The sequence below is a fragment of the Maniola hyperantus genome, chromosome 9, assembly GCF_902806685.2.
Source record: "Maniola hyperantus chromosome 9, iAphHyp1.2, whole genome shotgun sequence".
Classification (NCBI taxonomy): domain Eukaryota; kingdom Metazoa; phylum Arthropoda; class Insecta; order Lepidoptera; family Nymphalidae; genus Maniola; species Maniola hyperantus.
Genome location: NC_048544.1, coordinates 4,019,033 through 4,037,584, shown reverse-complemented (window position 1 = coordinate 4,037,584; position 18,552 = coordinate 4,019,033). Strand labels below are relative to the sequence as shown.

General features: G+C 38.7%; 2 protein-coding genes across 4 annotated transcripts in view; one reads left to right on the top strand and one right to left on the bottom strand.

Moving 5' to 3' along the window:
- The first annotated feature begins 48 nt into the window (after nt 1-48).
- Nucleotides 49-13,353, top strand: su(f) (cleavage stimulation factor subunit su(f)). Its single transcript, XM_034971919.2, has 18 exons — nt 49-304; nt 392-583; nt 1,137-1,169; nt 3,323-3,420; nt 3,923-4,076; nt 4,562-4,655; nt 4,734-4,873; nt 5,412-5,603; nt 5,970-6,107; nt 6,766-6,908; nt 7,532-7,689; nt 8,246-8,412; nt 9,317-9,424; nt 10,028-10,116; nt 10,315-10,415; nt 11,612-11,746; nt 12,345-12,448; nt 13,148-13,353. The coding sequence occupies exons 1-18, from the start codon at nt 278-280 to the stop codon at nt 13,250-13,252; spliced, it is 2,178 nt and encodes a 725-aa protein (XP_034827810.1). The 5' UTR covers nt 49-277; the 3' UTR covers nt 13,253-13,353.
- A 1,429-nt stretch (nt 13,354-14,782) lies between these two features.
- Nucleotides 14,783-18,552, bottom strand: part of ND-49 (NADH dehydrogenase (ubiquinone) 49 kDa subunit) — a 76,248-nt gene continuing 72,478 nt past the window's right edge. For 2 of the 3 annotated variants that reach the window (XM_069500722.1, XM_034972213.2), the window contains 3 exons: nt 18,224-18,353; nt 17,289-17,434; nt 14,783-15,000 (listed from right to left, as the gene is read on the bottom strand). In XM_069500722.1, the coding sequence (XP_069356823.1) occupies nt 14,871-15,000; nt 17,289-17,434; nt 18,224-18,353 (406 nt within the window). In that variant the 3' untranslated portion in view covers nt 14,783-14,870. Of the gene's footprint in view, nt 15,001-16,011; nt 16,202-17,288; nt 17,435-18,223; nt 18,354-18,552 lie in introns of all 3 variants that reach the window. The other variant, XR_011237099.1, reaches the window with a different exon arrangement.

The following is an 18,552-nucleotide window of genomic DNA, read 5'->3' as shown; positions in this document are numbered from 1 at the left end:
CTATTTTTTGCAGTACTGCCACTATGATGCAGATCATGTTGGCAACACTAATTTTTGACAAATTTGCATATGTGTGAAATGCAGTGAAATTGTTATTGGTCATTGGTCAGTGGTGAAATGTATGGCGTGTGTTTTCACTGTTACGTATTTATAACATTTGTACATTTGATCAATAATTCGTGTGTACCGCTGTAAAATAACTACTTTTTCCCTATTACCTTGACCACGACAAGTTTTTAATGTACAAACAAGTTCTTTATTAGTAGACGCTACCAATATGACAGCGGACGAAAACGCCGAAATTGTAAGTAAAGCAACATAATTTTACTATGAACGAGTAAATCTCTGGTTAAACTTAAAAGTAAAAGTCCAATTTGTTGCTATTTCCCAGGATTGGGGAAATGAAAGGTTGACTCGCGCCCAGCGGGCAGTGGAAGCAAATCTCTATGACGTCGACTCCTGGTCCCTTTTGATCCGGGAAGCACAAACAAGGCCTATAAATGAGGTCCGGTCTATGTACGAGAAGCTTATTGCAGCGTTCCCGACTACGGGGAGGTACTGGAAGATCTACATTGAGCAGGAGGTAAGTGTCAAAGATAATAATATAACACAGATGTAATTGACTCAATGCAACATTGGTTAAGTTAAAATAATATTCTTAAATTATGCTGTGTGTCTTAAGCAATTATATATCACTTGATTTAACAGTGAAGGAAGATACTGTGAGGAAACCTCTGTGTTTGAAGGGAGTGCTCCATAATGTTCGCAAAGTTGTGTGAAGTCTGCCAATCTGCACTTGGCCAGCATGGGGGACTATGTCCTACACCCTTCTAATTCTGAGAGGAGACCTGTGCTTTGTAGCAGGCCAGCAATGGGTTGATCATGATGATGATTATGATACTTATGACCAAACCATTTCATCCAGAGGTAAAGGCTTTTTTGATGCCTTCAACCATTATTGACTCGAGATAAATCTTAGGTTCTTCTGAAGATTTCTTAGTGAAATATAATAATACATATAAACCTTTCTTAAACAAAAATTTGATATTAAGGCCTCTTAAATCAAAGAACATTCTAAGCCTATGTTAAATATAATCATGTAATACTTAATTAAAAGTATAATTTTTCATTTTCAGATGAAAGCAAGAAATTTCGAAAGAGTAGAAAAGGTCAGTATGGTATTAGTGTAAGGCTAATTAATTAAAAGTATTATGTTTGTGATATTAGTATTAAAAATAAAGAATTAAAAGGCAAACTATAAACGGCGTAAAAATAATTATTGTCTCATAGACAAAAAGGACTGATTTGTGTATAATTTAGTTATAAGTTGAAATAAATGTAAAATCGAATCTGAATTATGTTTTTATTCAGCTAGGGTTGTTGTGTTCAGACATGTTGGAGGTGATTTTCTTTGGCAAATTCATATACTAATTAAAAAATACAGAATTGTTCTGGGTGTTTGTGCATACTATTTTTTAGAAAAACAAGTATTAAAAATATTTCAAGTACAAATATCTATGTTCATGAGATTATTTGCCATTGAAGGTCATTTTTGACATGTAATTATCCCTACAATATTCAATTACTATCTATTTTCTGCTTTTGATAAACCGTCAGGTAGGTCCGACCCAACATGATAAAAGATAGTATATTGCAACTTAACAATTTCCTAATTGATGAAATAATGAGGTTTAGTTAGGTAAATCCTGAATTAATTAGACACTGTAGAAACCGATAAGGGTATGAGTTTGATAAAAACTGCCATACCCCTTTCAAGTTTACCTTGGACTGCATCATCACTTACCACCAGGGGAGATCGCAGACAAGGGCTAACTTTTAATGGAATTTAAAAAAAACTTTGGCATAACCTTTCATTGAGTCTACTCAGAGTTTAGTTTCCGTACACCTATGTCAAAGTACGTGCGGGTGAGTTTAAAATTCTTCGCCCATTACACAGATGTTGTTGACCCGACTCACAGTAAAACATGGAAATGTGAGCTCTATATTGTGTGACAGTTGAATTTTCAAAGTGTACAAGTGTGATGCGTGCAAAAATTCCAACACAATATAAAGCACACATTCCTATGCTTCACTGTGAGAATAGTCAGCGTCGAATCTGTGTTATGTGCAAAGACTTTCAGTTGTTATCAAAATGATTCTGATACACTTCACTCAGGCTGTATGTGTCGACCCTAAATCGCTATCATTACCATCAGCAAGACATGTCAAGTTAGAAATTTAAAAATAGTTTATAATGACCACACCAGCCCGCTAAGATTCCAAAATAACATTGTAGTAGATAACTACTGAGATAACTAAAAATAAATCAAGAAAAATTGCCAATTTTTAGCCTCAACATCTTCCTGTTATTGGCACATTGGGTATGTATTAAATTAATATTCTACGTCATATCAATATAAAGCAAGCAATCTGTCTATTACATAGAGTTAATCTCAGAGTACTGAACTGATTTTATTCTAGTTTTTTTTAAAATTTCTAATTGTTCTTCAAATAGCCTTCTTCTAAGCCTGGACGAATCAGTGTTCTTTAGAACACTGATAATAATGGTTCCATTACACTCCGCCATTTATTGGGATGGACATAGGCTGATGACCATCTGTAGATTAATAATATTGTTGAGTACATTTTTAGAAAATTTTGACACTCTTCCGTAGATGGCATCATTAATGTATGGTCTGAGTTCCCACTCTAATCAGACGAAGCAGGGTATGCACTATATCAAATGTGCATCGATACAAGTGTTCTGAGTAGTAGTGGCGGCCAGACGGTGCATAGTCTCTTGCTGGTCTCACCGCACACTTTAACGCCTCTGACGCCCTTATAGGTCCAAACGCATTTGCACTACGCGGCAGTGCAGCACCTTGCTCCATACAAACTCATATCTTCTCTTTTAAATATATAAAAGAAAAAAGGTGACTGACTGACTGACTGATCTATCAACGCTCACAGCTCAAACTACTGGACGGATCGGGCTGAAACTCTGCATCCAGATAGCTATTATGACGTAGGCATTCGCTAAGAAAGGATTTTTGAAAATTCAACCCCTAAGGGGGTGAAATAGGGGTTTGAAATGTGTGTAATCCACGCGAACGCAGTCGCGAGCATAAGCTAGTAAACTATATTCGCCACGCCGCGTCGCGCAGCGCTGCTCAAGTGCGTTGGGACTTGAGTCTATACCTCTAAATTCTATGCTGCGTGTCGGGTGTCCAAACTCAGGTTAACGCTAACGTCTAAGTGTAGTTATGCTATACAGACTACTTAGAAAAACTAATCACTTCAAAATTCTCTGTGCCTGCGCCAGTTGTTTCAGAGATGCTTGATGAAGATCCTGAACATCGAACTGTGGCGCCTCTACCTCAACTACGTTAAGGAAACGAAATGCATGTTACCTACCTACAAGTACGTATTCTACATCGCAAAATAGCCTTGTATTGCTTATATAGTGATCAATGTATATCAGAAAATGTAGGCGGCCCAAGACACTCCCTTCCGGAACTCCATACATGAATGCCACAATTTCTATTAATGTAATTATATATATTTAAATTTCCAAACATGTTATTAAAGATATTGAAGACCAAAAAGTAAGTCAAAATTGTTGGGCTAGATAAGTGTGATGAATTAGCGTTTGACACGTTGCGACGATCGCAATTGTTGGAAATGACTGAATTTATGTCATTCTTACTGCATCTGTGCAATCTAGTCAATAGTGTCGGTCGTCAGAGGTCATTTCGATCATCACACAGAAGCTGGCAAACTTTGGTAGCACGCCTGTCCATGTAGACTACTGAATGAGTATGAAATAGTTGACTGCTAGTACTCCCACAAGACTGAGAATGCAGTTTCTAAAATTATCGATTACTAGGCGATTAAAACATTTACAGCTAAATACCTGTTTCAGAGAAAAAATGGCGCAGGCATACGACTTTGCGTTGGACAAGATTGGCCTGGATATCCATGCTTACCCAATCTGGAACGACTATGTGACATTTCTAAAAGCTGTCGACGCCGTGGGCTCGTATGCTGAGAATCAGAAGATATCTGCTGTTAGAAAGGTGAAAATAATTTGGTCGCGGCATACTTCTAGCTTTCTCTCAGAAAACTAAAAATATGCCAAAGATTAAATACCTACTTCCGATCACAAGTAGAGTGGTATTACGTTATGATGATCACTGATTTCGCATCACGGATGAGATGCCCGCACGTTCACACCGCAAGAGCTGAATGCAATAAATTTCCCAATACCGAAAATGCGTTTGGTATCAGCAGCACAAGACTGACAACCTGCGCTTCTAAAATAAAAATATACGCTATTGAAAAATAATTTCAGAATATTTGTTGCAATCAATATTGTATTACCTGGTAATACTGGTAGAACATTCAGGAGCACCCAATGAAGGTTCGTCTAGAAAGTTCTACAGTATCACGAGATTTAATGAATTAATCAATACCTACAATGAAGAGAAGATTGATAATAATGTATAACTCAATACGAGATAAAACTTGTTTTACAATAATAATCCAATTATCTCAATCACAGGTTTATCAACGAGCTGTTATAACACCTATAATCGGTATCGAAACTCTATGGAAAGACTACATAGCATTCGAGCAGGGCATCAATACTATTATTGGTAAGATTCTAAATAATTTTTCTTTGAAGCTTAAATTTTTTTATACAAAAATTATTCCTAATACCTAACACATTTTAGCGGAACGTATGGCAATGGAACGTTCTCGCGAATACATGAACGCACGAAGAGTTGCGAAGGAATTGGAGACAGTGACTCGAGGATTGAACAGAAACATGCCCGCTACGCCGCCCACCGCCGACCGAGAGGAAATGAAACAGGTTCGATAGTATATAAGCTGCTGCAATCCAGTAAAACATCCAAGGAATTTGACGATAATTTTAATGTTTTTAATGATTATGTCGATTTTGAAAAATTCAGCTGGTATGTGAAAAGTTACAAAACTAGTTCAACTGTTTTGGTCGAAGGAATCAGAAGTACTTATTCACGTAAAATTGAATACAAATGGCATTATGGCTAGTAACAATATCACTAGAATATGGATGTCACTTAGAATTATTGCGAAACGCACTAGGGAAACGGTTTATTCACTTTAGGATATGCTTTAATTATAACCAGAGGCTTCATTCTTTCGCGTGATCGCATTTTATAGATCAAGCAATGATCTATAAAATGCGATCACGCGAAAGAATGAAACCTCTGGTTATAATTAATGCATATCCTAAATATGGAATTTTACTAACCACAGTTATAAATTAAGCTCTATATCTTCCACTCCAAATTTTCTTCCATGCCTTATTAATACCTTATTATTATTCTTCCATAATTTTCACATCAAAGCAAACTGTCCTTTGACAGGTGGAATTGTGGAAGAAATACATAACCTGGGAGCGATCCAACCCTCTACGCTCGGAAGACACCGCGCTCGTGGCCCGACGCGTCATGTTCGCGATAGAGCAGTGTCTGTTGTGTCTAGCTCACCACCCTGATGTATGGCATCAAGCCGCGCAGTTTCTGGACCATTCTGCAAAGCTTTTACAGGAAAAAGGGGTAAGATACCAATATTTCTATCAAGATTACCATAGGGGCAATTAATGTACTTTGCTAATTTGTTCGTCGCGATAGAGTAGCGTTTTTTATGCATATCTCACCATCCTTATATCACAAAGCTTTTATACATCAAGTCACTCCTTTCTAGAGTCTAATCGTTTCTGGACATGCTGATAGGTTTACAGATTAAAACTATGAACGAGTTCGAAACTTGTCAGACATAACAACAACGTCGACAAAACCCGTATATGAGTACAGCCGGTAACTTAGTTGTTTATTCATAAAGACTTGTCTTTGCAGGTCCGTTTAAGTAAATTTATTTTGAGTTTGAAATATTTCAAAAGTTATTATTGTTCACATAATTAGGACTCAAACGCTGCCCGCCTGTTCTCTGACGAGGCGGCCGCTGTATACGAGCGAGCTACGAGCGGCCCGCTCAAACAATCCACACTGCTGCACTTCGCCCACGCGGATTACGAGGAGAGCAGACTGCATTATAATAAGGTACTTAGCACTTTTATTTCAATCTTTTTAAATTTTGTCTTTTGACAACAGTAGGTCGATTTTGAAAAACCTGCATCAATCATTATTACAATCTCGATTGTTCTGATTGGCTGAATTTGTGCGATTCTTGTTGCAACAATGCGTTGTAGCTGATAGTGAGCGAGCATCAACCAATCAGAGGTGATTGGGATCGTGTCATTGTAGCTGTCATTCTACCGCAATCGAGCACCAGGTACCACTGTTATATAAGAATAAAGTCCTGTTCTGGAAATTCTCATTCTCATCATTTACTCCACCTGTTTGCCTCTGATCATAGTAATCTACCTGCCATATTGTATTATAGCAAGGCCCAAGGCAGAAAGTAACCCTTACTTTCTGCCTTGGGCCTCTAACTCAAAGCGTAAAGCATGTTCTAGTTTTTACGGCAATAACACAGGGTGTGGTTGAAACTTTGACTTCAGTCTCCTCCCTGATCACTGAGCTGTTAGGTTATTTTTTAGCTCAATACTCAATACTTTACGAAGGGTGTACCGCTTGGTCGAAATGGGATAGGGTGTGAGCCAACCCCATCCTCTCCCTCCCCCCTTCCACCGACTCGCTCCTAGTCTCTATCTAACCGCACTGGGTACAGCTTAACTAATCTAACTCTTATTTATAGGTCCATCAAGTGTATACGCGCTATCTGGACATGGAAGACATCGAGCCCACACTAGCCTACGTGCAGTACATGAAGTTCGCGCGCCGAGCCGAGGGCATCAAATCCGCTAGGACCGTGTTCAAACGCGCCAGGGAAGATCCCAGGTAAATCATGTTTTCTTTATACCGGTACTAAATCCAAAATGTCATAGCATACGCAATGCAATTAATTTATTATGTTTCTATTTATACAGTCTACCAATTTCTGCACCAGATTCTTCCTAACAGCATTTTTTTCCAGTCCATCCAACCATCCAGAAACTACCTTACGGCCGAATACTGCAATGTGTTTTGATGTTTAAGAACGTATTGGAAATGTTAGATTTTTGTCATTTTATCCACACCACAAATGCCAAAAAACAGCGGAACCCTCAATGTTAAAATCCGTTTCATTATACAGCCGGTATGTCCATAGTTCGGCCTCCAACCTAAAAGTCCAAATGCACTTATTCTGCGCTGCGCGACGCGGCGCGGCAAATGTATTTTATATGAGTTTGTACGGAGCAAGACATGGCCGCGTCGTGCAGCGCTGCGTAAGTGTGTACTATATAATAATAACATTATTGCCGCACGATCTCTGTAGGTGGACAACTGGGCGGTAATGTTTTATTGCATGTGTGCGGTAATAGTGGACTTTACAGTTTCGATAGCGGTGTAATAACAGTCACTTTACTAGATAACGTGTAGATTTTTTCTTTGACTTAAACATATTACGTTGTGTGGTTCAGGTCCCAGTACCACGTGTTTGTCGCGGCGGCGCTGATGGAGTACTATTGCTCGAAGGACAAGAACATCGCGTTCCGTATCTTCGAGCTCGGCCTCAAGAAGTTCTCGCACTGCCCCGAATATGTACTTTGCTATATTGACTACTTGTCGCATCTTAATGGTGAGCCATATTATTTTTACTATACCTACTATCTGATGACCGCGACTTGATCCGTGTAAATTTAGGTTATTAAAAATTCTGTGGAAACTCTTTGATTATCCGGAAATCGGGATAAAAAGTAGCCTATATCACTCTCCAGATTTTAGCTTTAAAAATCTCGCGCCGATCCGTTGCTTCGTTGCGGCGTGACTGAAGGACAAACCAATAAACCAACAAACAACTTTCGCTTTTATAATATTGGTAGTGAATTTGGTTCTATAATAGTAATTTATGTTACAAATGCGCTAAGTAGAAAATTAAAGAGAAGGCGAGGCAAGAAAAATATTTCCGCACGATCTTTGCAAATAGTTAAAAAAATTGTCTTATCGATGTTTTTGATTTCATTTATTGTCAGTGCTACAACATCCAAACTTCAAAAAAAAATCTAAATAACTCGCAACACCTTTTAGTTTCGAAATGTTTAGAATTTTTTGATGAGAAGTATATTTTGTTTTATTCAAGTTTTTGCAATAAGTTCACTATGGATCTCAGTAATTTAAATTGTACACTTCGACAGAGGACAACAACACGCGCGTACTATTCGAGCGTGTTCTTTCGTCGGGCAGTCTCAAACCGGAGAGCTCGGTGGATATTTGGAACAGATTTCTGGAGTTTGAGTCCAACATTGGTGACTTGGTCAGTATTGTGAAGGTGGAGAAACGAAGACAGGCGGTCCTTGAAAAGGTACGTTGTACTCACCATCATCATCATTATCAACCGATAGACGTCCACTGCTGAACATAGGTCTCTTGTAGGGACTTCCATACGCCACAGTCTTGCATCGCCCGAATCCAGCGGCTCCCTGCGACTCGCTTCTGTCGTCTGTCCACCTAGTGGCAGGGTCTTCCAACGCTGCGCTTTCCGGTGCGAGGTCCCCATTCTAGCACCTTGTGACCCCAACGTCTATCGGTTTTTCGAACTATGTGCCCTGCCCGTCGCCACTTTAGCTTCGCAACCCGTTGAGCTATGTCGGTTACTCTAGTTCTCCTACGGATCTCCTCATTTCTGATTTTATCACGTAGAGAAACTTGTTGCATTTTATTGAATCGATATATATAGCTACAATTTTTTTTTAATTTGAATGACATTTATTTAACGTAGCTTTTCTTAACTGACGTTTTGGATGGGAACTTAAATGGCAGATAGAGAAAAATCGAACGAGCGCGACACCTCATTGGCTGGGTAGCGCGTATTACGCCCCATATGAGAGAGCGAGACAGAGTAAACCTTCGCTTGTGATGGAAGTTCGCCTTAGATTTTATATTTGACTAGCTTATGCTCGCGAATTCGTGGACTACACAAATTTCAACCCTGTATTTTACCCCCTTAGGTGTTGAATTTTCAAAAATCCTTTCTTAGCGGATGCCCACGTCATAATAGCTATCTGCATGCCAAATTTCAGCTCGATCTGTCCGTAGTTTGAGCTGTGCGTTGATAGATCAGTCAGTCAGTCAATTTTTCCTTTAATATAATATTTAGATTTTCAATACTTGGATTTTTTTCTCCGATTCCTATCATATTATCAGACCTTAACAGAAATTGTGGAAAACACTATTGTCTCAACAATTTTTTTTTTAAATTTGTACAGATCAAAGAGTTCGAAGGCAAAGAAACGGCTCAGTTGGTAGATAGATACAAGTTCTTGGATCTCTACCCTTGCAGCATCGCCGAGTTGAAATCTATTGGATATACTGAGGTAAGCTTTTTAAATTAACATATTATTAAAAGAACTGCTGTTGAGATTTTTCATTGGTTCTGTCTGTAACTTAATTCCTCAGATACTTTTTAGCTTTCCGTGCCAACAGGAACTAAAAAGCGTCTGGGCGTACAGACTCGGCAACTTCCATACAAATCACAGAATTTAACTGTCGCCGTCGACCGAGTTGCCGGGCAACTATTGACCGGGCGTATAGGCTCGTAGCTATGATAGCCTAGTGGTTAGGACGTCCGCCTTCTAATCGGAGGTCGGGGGTTCGATCCGGGGCACGCACCTCTAACTTTTCGGAGTTATGTGCGTTTTAATTAATTAAATATCACTTGCTTTAACGGTGAAGGAAAACATCGTGAGGAAACCTGCATTCCTGAGAGTTCTGCATAATGTTCTCAAAGGTGTGTGAAGTCTACCAATCCGCACATGGCCAGCGTGGTAGACTATGGCCAAAACCCTACTCACTCTGAGAGGAGACCCGTGCTCTGTAGTGAGCCGGTGATGGGTTGATCATGATGATGATAGGCTCGTAAACAGACAGGCACCTGTAATAATATGATAATACATAGGTATTTTTCTTGCATTGCTCAGGTAGCATCGATGTCCAACAAATCGTGGGCTCTTGGCGGACCTCTGGCGGGCATATCGCCAGAACTAGCGGCGGTCATTTTGGGTCAAAAGTATGTATAGTACGCGACAGATCGAGATGCCAATCGGGGTAAGAGGCGGGGGGACGCCCCGCACACCGCGCTATCCCGCACCGGGGTAGCGCGGGAACCCCGCGAAGAAGAAAAACTTTACACAAAGATTTTTCTTCAGAAGAAAAAATCTTTGTGTAAAGTTATAATAAAAAATATTTTACTTTATTTGTGTTTTAGAGATAATGATCCGAACAAGGATATAGCGAGACCCGATACAAGCCAGATGATTCCCTACAAGCCAAAAGCCAACCCACTGCCAGGAGAACACCCTATATCAGGTGAGTTAGTCATAGGTTACATCAATAGGTAAAACAAGTAGCTTAATTAATAAAGTAATCAATTAACTTTAAAAACCAACAGAAATCTTGTTTTACTACTAGCTGATGCCCGCGACTTCGTACGCGTGGATTTAGGTTTTTAAAATCCCGTGGGAACTCTTTGATTTTCCGGGATCAAAAGTAGCCTATGTCCTTCCCCGGGATGCAAGCTATCTCTGTACCAAATTTCATCAAAATCGGTTAAACGGATGAACCGTGAAAAGCTAGCAGACAGACAGACAGACACACTTTCGCATTTATAATATTAGTATGGATAAAATAAAACAGGGTTGTTGCGTATGCCAATATTTTGACATCTGCGGATGCGGATGCCTATGTCCGAATTAATGAGAATGTTTCTCATTTGCGGATGCGGATGTGGATATCCGTAACACCCCTGTTGGGCACCATTATACACTTTTTGATTGGTCAGTTAGCGGACGAAGATTTCAACTAGGAAACACGCGCCACTCAAAATCAAAGAGTTCCCACGGTATTTTAAAATCCTAAATCCAGGCTGACGAAAACGCGGGCGTCAGTTAGTTTATAATATTTTAGTATGTATAATAATAGGAAAAAGTATCAAAATACTTGGACCTGGCTCACGAGATTACCGCCATGTGGAGTGTTGACTCAACGATTATTGTACCGATAGTTGTATCAGTCCATGGTCTTATTGCGAATAGTTTCGACCAACATCTTAAGAAACTATCGCTTAATTGTTGGATCAAGGGTAAGATACAGAAGGCAGTGGTTCTTGAGACGGCACGCATTGTGAGGAGGTTCCTCACTCTGGAGCCCTGACCATTGGCAGCTTGGATCCTAGCCCGCTGCTAGTGGGATCCATTTTATCATATTTTTAATATTTTTTTTTATTTTTTTCTTGTTACTTTAATTTTTATTGTTCTTGTTATTTTAATTTCTGTTGTTTCTGTTATTCTATCGTTTGTTGTTTCTGTTACTTTATATTCTGTTGTTTATTTTATTTTATTTTATTTTTTGTTGTTCCTGTTATTTGATTTACTGTTACTTTACTTTAATTTTTTTTTGTTGATTCTGTTATTTTATTGTTTGTTGTTTTTTTTAAAAATATGATAAAAATGAGAAGAATAAATAAATGAGAGAATGAAGATAATATAAATGATCCCTTATTCCAGGCGGCACGTTTCCGATGCCACCGGCCGCGGCGCACTTATGCACGCTAATGCCGCCGCCCGCGAGCTTCCGAGGCCCCTTCGTGGCCGTTGACAGGCTCATACAGCTCTTCAACAGGATCTCGCTGCCTGACAAACGTAAGTGTCTACCTAGGAAGTGGTAATTATGTATCTCCCGACCAATCTTTTCTCGCTCATAGAACATAGAAATAAATCTTAGAAAGTCTAGAATAGTATGCGTGAAGTGTAATCCTTTGGTATTAACCTTATTTTCTTTGATAAATAATTAGTGCATTTTCTTAATGCACACGACGGAATTTTTACTAATTAATAATTAAGTGTAATTAATAAATAAGCTGTGATTATAATTAAGTGTAATCTATATATATAAAAGGAAAAGGTGACTGACTGACTGACTGACTGATCTATCAACGCACAGCTCAAACTACTGGACGGATCGGGCTGAAATTTGGCATGCAGATAGCTATTATGACGTAGGCGTCCGCTAAGAAAGGATTTTGGAAAATTCAACCCCTAAGGGGGTGAAATAGGGGTTTGAAATTTGTGTAGTCCACGCGGACGAAGTCGCGAGCATAAGCTAGTTAATAAATAAGGGTGACCAATCAATTCACAAAAAACAAATAACAAAGTATCATTCCACAAACTCCTTATTCTTCCTTCCTTAGGAACATACATTACCAATATCGACGGGTAACACTGTTTTTCTTTTACACAGCGCCTCCTCCAAGCCAAGAAAACGGTTGTGACACCAAACTGTTCGACCTAGCGCGCTCCGTGCATTGGATTGTGGATGATGACGGCATCAGCACTAATAACAAGGTAAAAACTTATGACATCGATTTTTAGATGGAGACAGCATATTTGTAGAGTACTGGCCCGGTCATTGAGACCGACAAAGCGTCACATGGGTATGAGTGACAGAGACAATGCTCTACAAAGATGAAATGTCATTCTAAAGGCCGATGTTCATCACTTTCGGCCGCGTACTGTACCGATATATTGACGTTTAATTAACCTTTAATCTTATGGCAAAGGCAAGGAAGATTGATCATATTGCGTTAATATTAATTTTTAGGGTTCCATATCTCAAAAAGAAAAAAGGAACCATTATAGATTGTCTGTCTGTCTATCTATCGTGTCTGTCAAGAAACCTACAGGGTACTCCCCTTTGACCTAGAATCATGAAACTTGGCAGGTAGGTACCTATATCTTATAGCAGACATGAAGGGAAAATCTGAAAACCATGAATTTGTGGTTACATCACCAAAAAAAATGTGTTCATGAACAAATAATTAGTATTTTCAACTTTTAAAGTAAGATTACTATACGAAGTGGAGTATTATATGAAAGGGCTTTACCTGTACATTCTAAAACAGATTTTTACTTATTTTTACGCATAATAGTTTTTGATTTATCGTGCAGAATGTCTAAGAAATACGACTGTAGTGCGGAACCCTCGGTGCGCGAGTCTGACTCGCACTTGGCCTGTTTTTTCCTAATACTTTGTTTGGTCTACAGACTCGTCGAAGAAAAGCTGGTGAAGACTCCGACGACGACGACCTGGGCGTGGCGCCGCCACTCAATGACATTTACAGACAGCGACAGCAGAAGAGAGTCAAATAAGATCGTGTTTTATGGCTATATAATATATAAAATGACGTGTTCCAATGAAATATTGCTATAAAGAAAGTGTTTCAATGAAGTAAAATGATTTTTTAAAGAGACTTGGGTTTTATTTTACCCCATTTGCACGTCAACCATTCGATATGATTGTTGTCAGTTTTCCCACTGTGTACGCTGTAGCTAAGGCGCCACCTTCACGGGCGAGGGAATCCCAGTGTCCGATAGTAGTTATCGGCGATAGTATCGTGTTGCGGAGATTGGCATATAAGAGTTGTATAATGCGTAAAAAATGGTTCCTTACGCGCCATTTAACTTTTTGAGTCAAGTTTCATGTCAAAAGTACAGTCCTTATTTTAATTAAAAGTGAACCGTAAATTAGACATGACAGTTGACCCATAGAGTTAAAATGGCGCATGAGGAGTCTTCTTTTACGGACTGCTTATATCGAATTCGGTTGCGAAACTATCGCCGCGATTCTCGTCCGTTATGGCGCCTGATGGTACAAAAGTGGTCCATTCTAAAGTTGCAGCATGGCAGTCTGCGTAGGTCGTAGGCTGGGTGGCTGGGATCTATAAAGCGCACTTTGACTTTGTTCTGCTTAAGACAGCGTTATATCGCCGACACACCAAATGTGTCAAATTTCATGTCAAAAGTGCGATCTAAGCAAAGAAATTGTATGTACTACTACATTTTAGTTCTTGTTTTAAAAGTGAACGGTACTTTTGACATGACAGTTGACCATAGAGTTAAAATGGCGTGTGAGGAGTCATTTTGTAGGGACTATTTGTTTTTGTACAATACACGCCGTCCATCAATCACGCCGCAACAGAGCAACGGATCGGCGAGATTTTTTACATGGATATAGTTAAAGACCTGAGGATGAATGGCAGAATCACACTTCACACTAATATTATAGTTTGTATGTTTGTTACTCTTTTACGCAAACACTACTGGACGGATTTGGCTGAACTTTGGAATGGAGATAGCTTAGGTATTATGGCTTAACACCTTAGCTACTTTTTATCCTGGAAAATCAGAGTTCCCGCGGGAATAAAAAACTTATATCCACACGGACGACGCCGCGGGTATCATCTAGTTGACAATAAAGTAAAACTACATTTTTTGCAATAATATATCAAATATGGCAAAAATATCTAATATCACATTTAATATACGTTATGCCTGTCTTGTGTTGTTATTAGATTTGAAAAGATAATTAGTTACTACGATTAACATAGTTCAATGGTTTTCCTATGTTGGTATTAGTAACACCTGTTTAGGAATATTAAAGTTAGAAATTACAATAAGCAATATCAATCTATGCTCATGTTATTATTGGCCTTAAATAAGCATTGATTAAAATAAATAATATAATTTAAAGGGGTTTTTGAAATTCCAAAAAGAAAATACAGTGATATCAATAATTAGAACATTGCATATTCCTTATAATATTATGTTAAGGTTAATGCTTTGGTATCACATTAACACATATTTTATTAAAAAGAGACATTTAATAATTCAAACATGGTGATCTTTACAAATAATTTATTAATACTTAAACTTAGAAATGTACAATTCAATCTACAATGATCGATCGCTTATTACGTAATTATTTTATTTATCGGTCTATTTCGCCGAAGACGACGTCGAGCGTGCCGATGATGGCGACGATGTCGGCCAACATGGAGTTTTTGCCGATTTTCTCTAGAGCAGCCAGGTGAGCGAAGCCGGGTGCCTTGATTTTGCATCTGTAATATAGGATTTTATAGTTTGAATTGGATTTTGAAATAATTAAATCGGCCATTTCAAAAACCGCATAAATCATCCAATTAGATTTTTTCAGGAATCAATAAAAACTGTTTAGTTTAAAAGTAAACGGATTTCGAAGGTCATTTTTGGGCTAACTTTATGAGGAATGACTAGCGAGACAAACATTGTGAATCGGACGGTTCATGGAAGTAATGATATAAAATGATAGAAAATATGAAACTGATGAAGCATTTACAAAAAACAATTTTAAAATAAGCTAAAAGCATTCTTCGTTAATGCATTCCACACATGACAAAAAAAATTAGTTATTTTGTCAAATAGCGTTTTAAACAAAAAATCTTCGACTATTTATCTTTTCTTTTGTATTGTAAATTGTTCAGTAACCTCTGGGAACACCTTATTCCGCAAAACATACAACATTTAAGCAAAATACATTAGATATCATTCTAAAAACGCCCGTTATAATACCAATCTTACCCGTCTCTACCGTACACTGATCAATTGTTTAATTACGTATTAAACGCGTCATATTTAACACCCCACGCGCCATTTGTGTAAAATTTCATGTCAAAAGTACGGTTATAGTCCTCATTTTTCAAAACCGTATTTTTGACATGACAGTTGACCCATAGAGTTGAAATGGCGCGTGATGAGTCATTTTGTAATTTTGTTTTCTTTTAGTTTCATCGATCAATTTCACCGAACACGACATCATTTTCAGTGCCAATAATCTTGTCGATATCGGCCAGCATATATAATGTTGTTTTTTTAGTTATAGGAACTAATGATATTAAATGTTCCATTAATAAAATTACCCCAAATGGTGGGGTAAATATTTGCCATAGCAAAAAACAGATTTAGGGCTTTTTATCTTTTCTTTTGTGTTGTAAGTTGTTTAGTAACCTCTGGAAACACCTACTTTCGCAAAACAAACAATTAAGCAAAAAAAAAAAGCTTCCTAAAAACCCCTTTTATAATACCAATCTTACCCATCTCTACCGTACACCGATCGATCGTAATTACATATGTAATTTTGTTTTCTTATAGTTTTATCGGTCAATTTCACCGAACACGACGTCAAGAGTGCCAATAATCGTGACGATGTCGGCCAACATGGAGTGTCTGCCAATTTTCTCCAGGGCCGCGAGATGGGCGAAGCCAGGTGCCTTGATTTTGCATCTGTGTAAAATAAAATTTTTGAAAATTCACGAATGGTGGACTTTGAAACATTCTTTCTCACCAGTGATCGGAGTTGGTAGAGTACAAATACCTAAAATTGTAGATAAGATATTGAGATATAAAATTGAGGAACTGGCGAACAAAACGTTGTAACTACACTTCTGAGCAAAATACTTTTCTTTTTAATCCGGACGTTTGGCTCACTGCATACAAATCTGAACTAATTTATGAGCAGTTTTGGAAACTATTGTTACTGTACTGTTTTGAACGAAATCGTTTTAGGTCGTTTTGCTTGGAAGTGAGTCCAGACTTTACTTTGTTATTTTACATATTTATTTGGCTTCCAAAACAGATTATAATAAGCCATACTAATATTTTAAATGCGAGAGTGTGTCTGTCTGTCTGCTAGCTTTAGACGGCCCAACGGTTTAACCGATTTTGATGAAATTTGGTACAGAGTTAGTCTACATCCCGGGTAAGGCCGTAGGTTAAAAAATCAAAGAGTTCCCATGGGATTTTTAAAATCATGATTCCATACGGACCAGTATATTACAATACCGTATTTGACAACTAGTTAAATCAGTAACTTTTTATCAAACGTCAAAACGCGCGCTTAGTATGCGAGATTCTATGGAATACCGGTGTGTGACGTCACAATCATTTGACGTGCTTTTTTTTAGTTTAATCGATAATTTAAAATGGTTATTACACTTAAACCAACAAAGAACGTGGATTTTACGTATTTTGGAAGACCCTCTATTTAATAATCACTGAGAAATAATTCATTTTTGATGTAGTCAAATACCCAATTCTTTAAAGGCTATCTATTTTATTGATTGTAAGCAGCGATTGAAACCACCAACTTAGGATTTAATTTATAATGAACTTTGATCTCAGTTTTAGTAATGTTAAGTCGTTTTGCTTGGAAATGAGCTCAAATTTGTATACAGTGGGCCAAAAACATCTGGATCAAAGAAAAAATCTAATTTTTATCTGAAGTGAAGCTACACCGTTTTGCTCATCAGCTCCTCAGTTATTTTCGCGACGGCACTTTCGCTGACTTATATTGGCTTTAGGTGAAATGTACCTGTAGGGCTTAGAGCCGCCGTCGGAGACGAGGTAGATGCCGAACTCCCCCTTGGGCGCCTCCACGGCGGTGTAGGTAGCGCCCGGCGGCACCTGGTAGCCCTGCGTGAACAGCTTGAAGTGGTGGATCAGCGCCTCCATCGACGTCTGCAAGGATTTATTGGAAAAATTGTTTGCATTCAAGACAAGAAAATTAAATGGCGAATATATCACGGTAGACTGAATATTTGTGTGTATGTTGTGGAGCTAAATATTAGTTTGCGGCATGGGCGTATGATGTCTGTAGTTATATCTGTAGTTTTCGATATTTTAGAGGTAGGCGCACTTACCCCAACTGACTTTACTTGTGTTGGGTCAACAACTACTTTAGATCGGTAACGGGCTTGCCGTCTCGGAGACTCGATATCTCTTCTGAGAGAGAGGGAGGAAGGGAGGGAGAGAGAGAGGGGGAAGCAGAGAGGGTGGGAGGGAGAGAGGGAGAGGGGAAGAGAGAGGAGTGAAATAGAGGGAGAGAAAAGGGAGGGAGGGAGGGAGAGAGGGAATAACAGTTACGCGATAGACAGAGTGGCTTTTTGTGTTATAAGTCCCGCAAATTGCTATTGCGCTGGAACCATTCAATTCAATTTTCAATTACGTATTGGCTTTTAGGTGTGCCACGCTGGAATCATGTCTCATTATCATCGAAATGGCGTCATTTTGACGTCAGCCGAAATAAAAATATACCATCAGCTCGAAACTTCAGTCTAGTGCTGACGTCACTAAAATGGCGGCCACCCCCATAAGCAATTTGCGCGACTTATAGACTTATGGGAGGCAGCGCTGTCCCAGCTAATTAGAACTTTATTACGTCGTAACAAGAGTTGCTATTTATTTGAATATCTTTGCGGATTGAGCCTGCTGTACTTGGAAGGTAAGTATTCTGTGACACTATCTCACCTTCATTTCCTCACGGGACGGGGGAGTCAACTTGGCGTCATCTGTCTTGACCTCTCCGGCAGGCATCTGGTTGAGGCACTGCTCTATAATGCGTAACGATTGACGCATCTCCTCCACTCGGATTAGATATCTGAAAAGATTATTTTGATGAAAAAAAAACTGTTCAAATGCGTGTCAGAACGTGCATAAGGTAGGATTTCGTAATCATGTTAGTTGCAAAAACTTTGCTGATCATCACTATCATCTCATCGCCCGCCTCTGTGACACTTACGTATCGCCGTACCTAAATTGTCACAGCTACTTAATTGTTTAAAATGCACATAATTTCG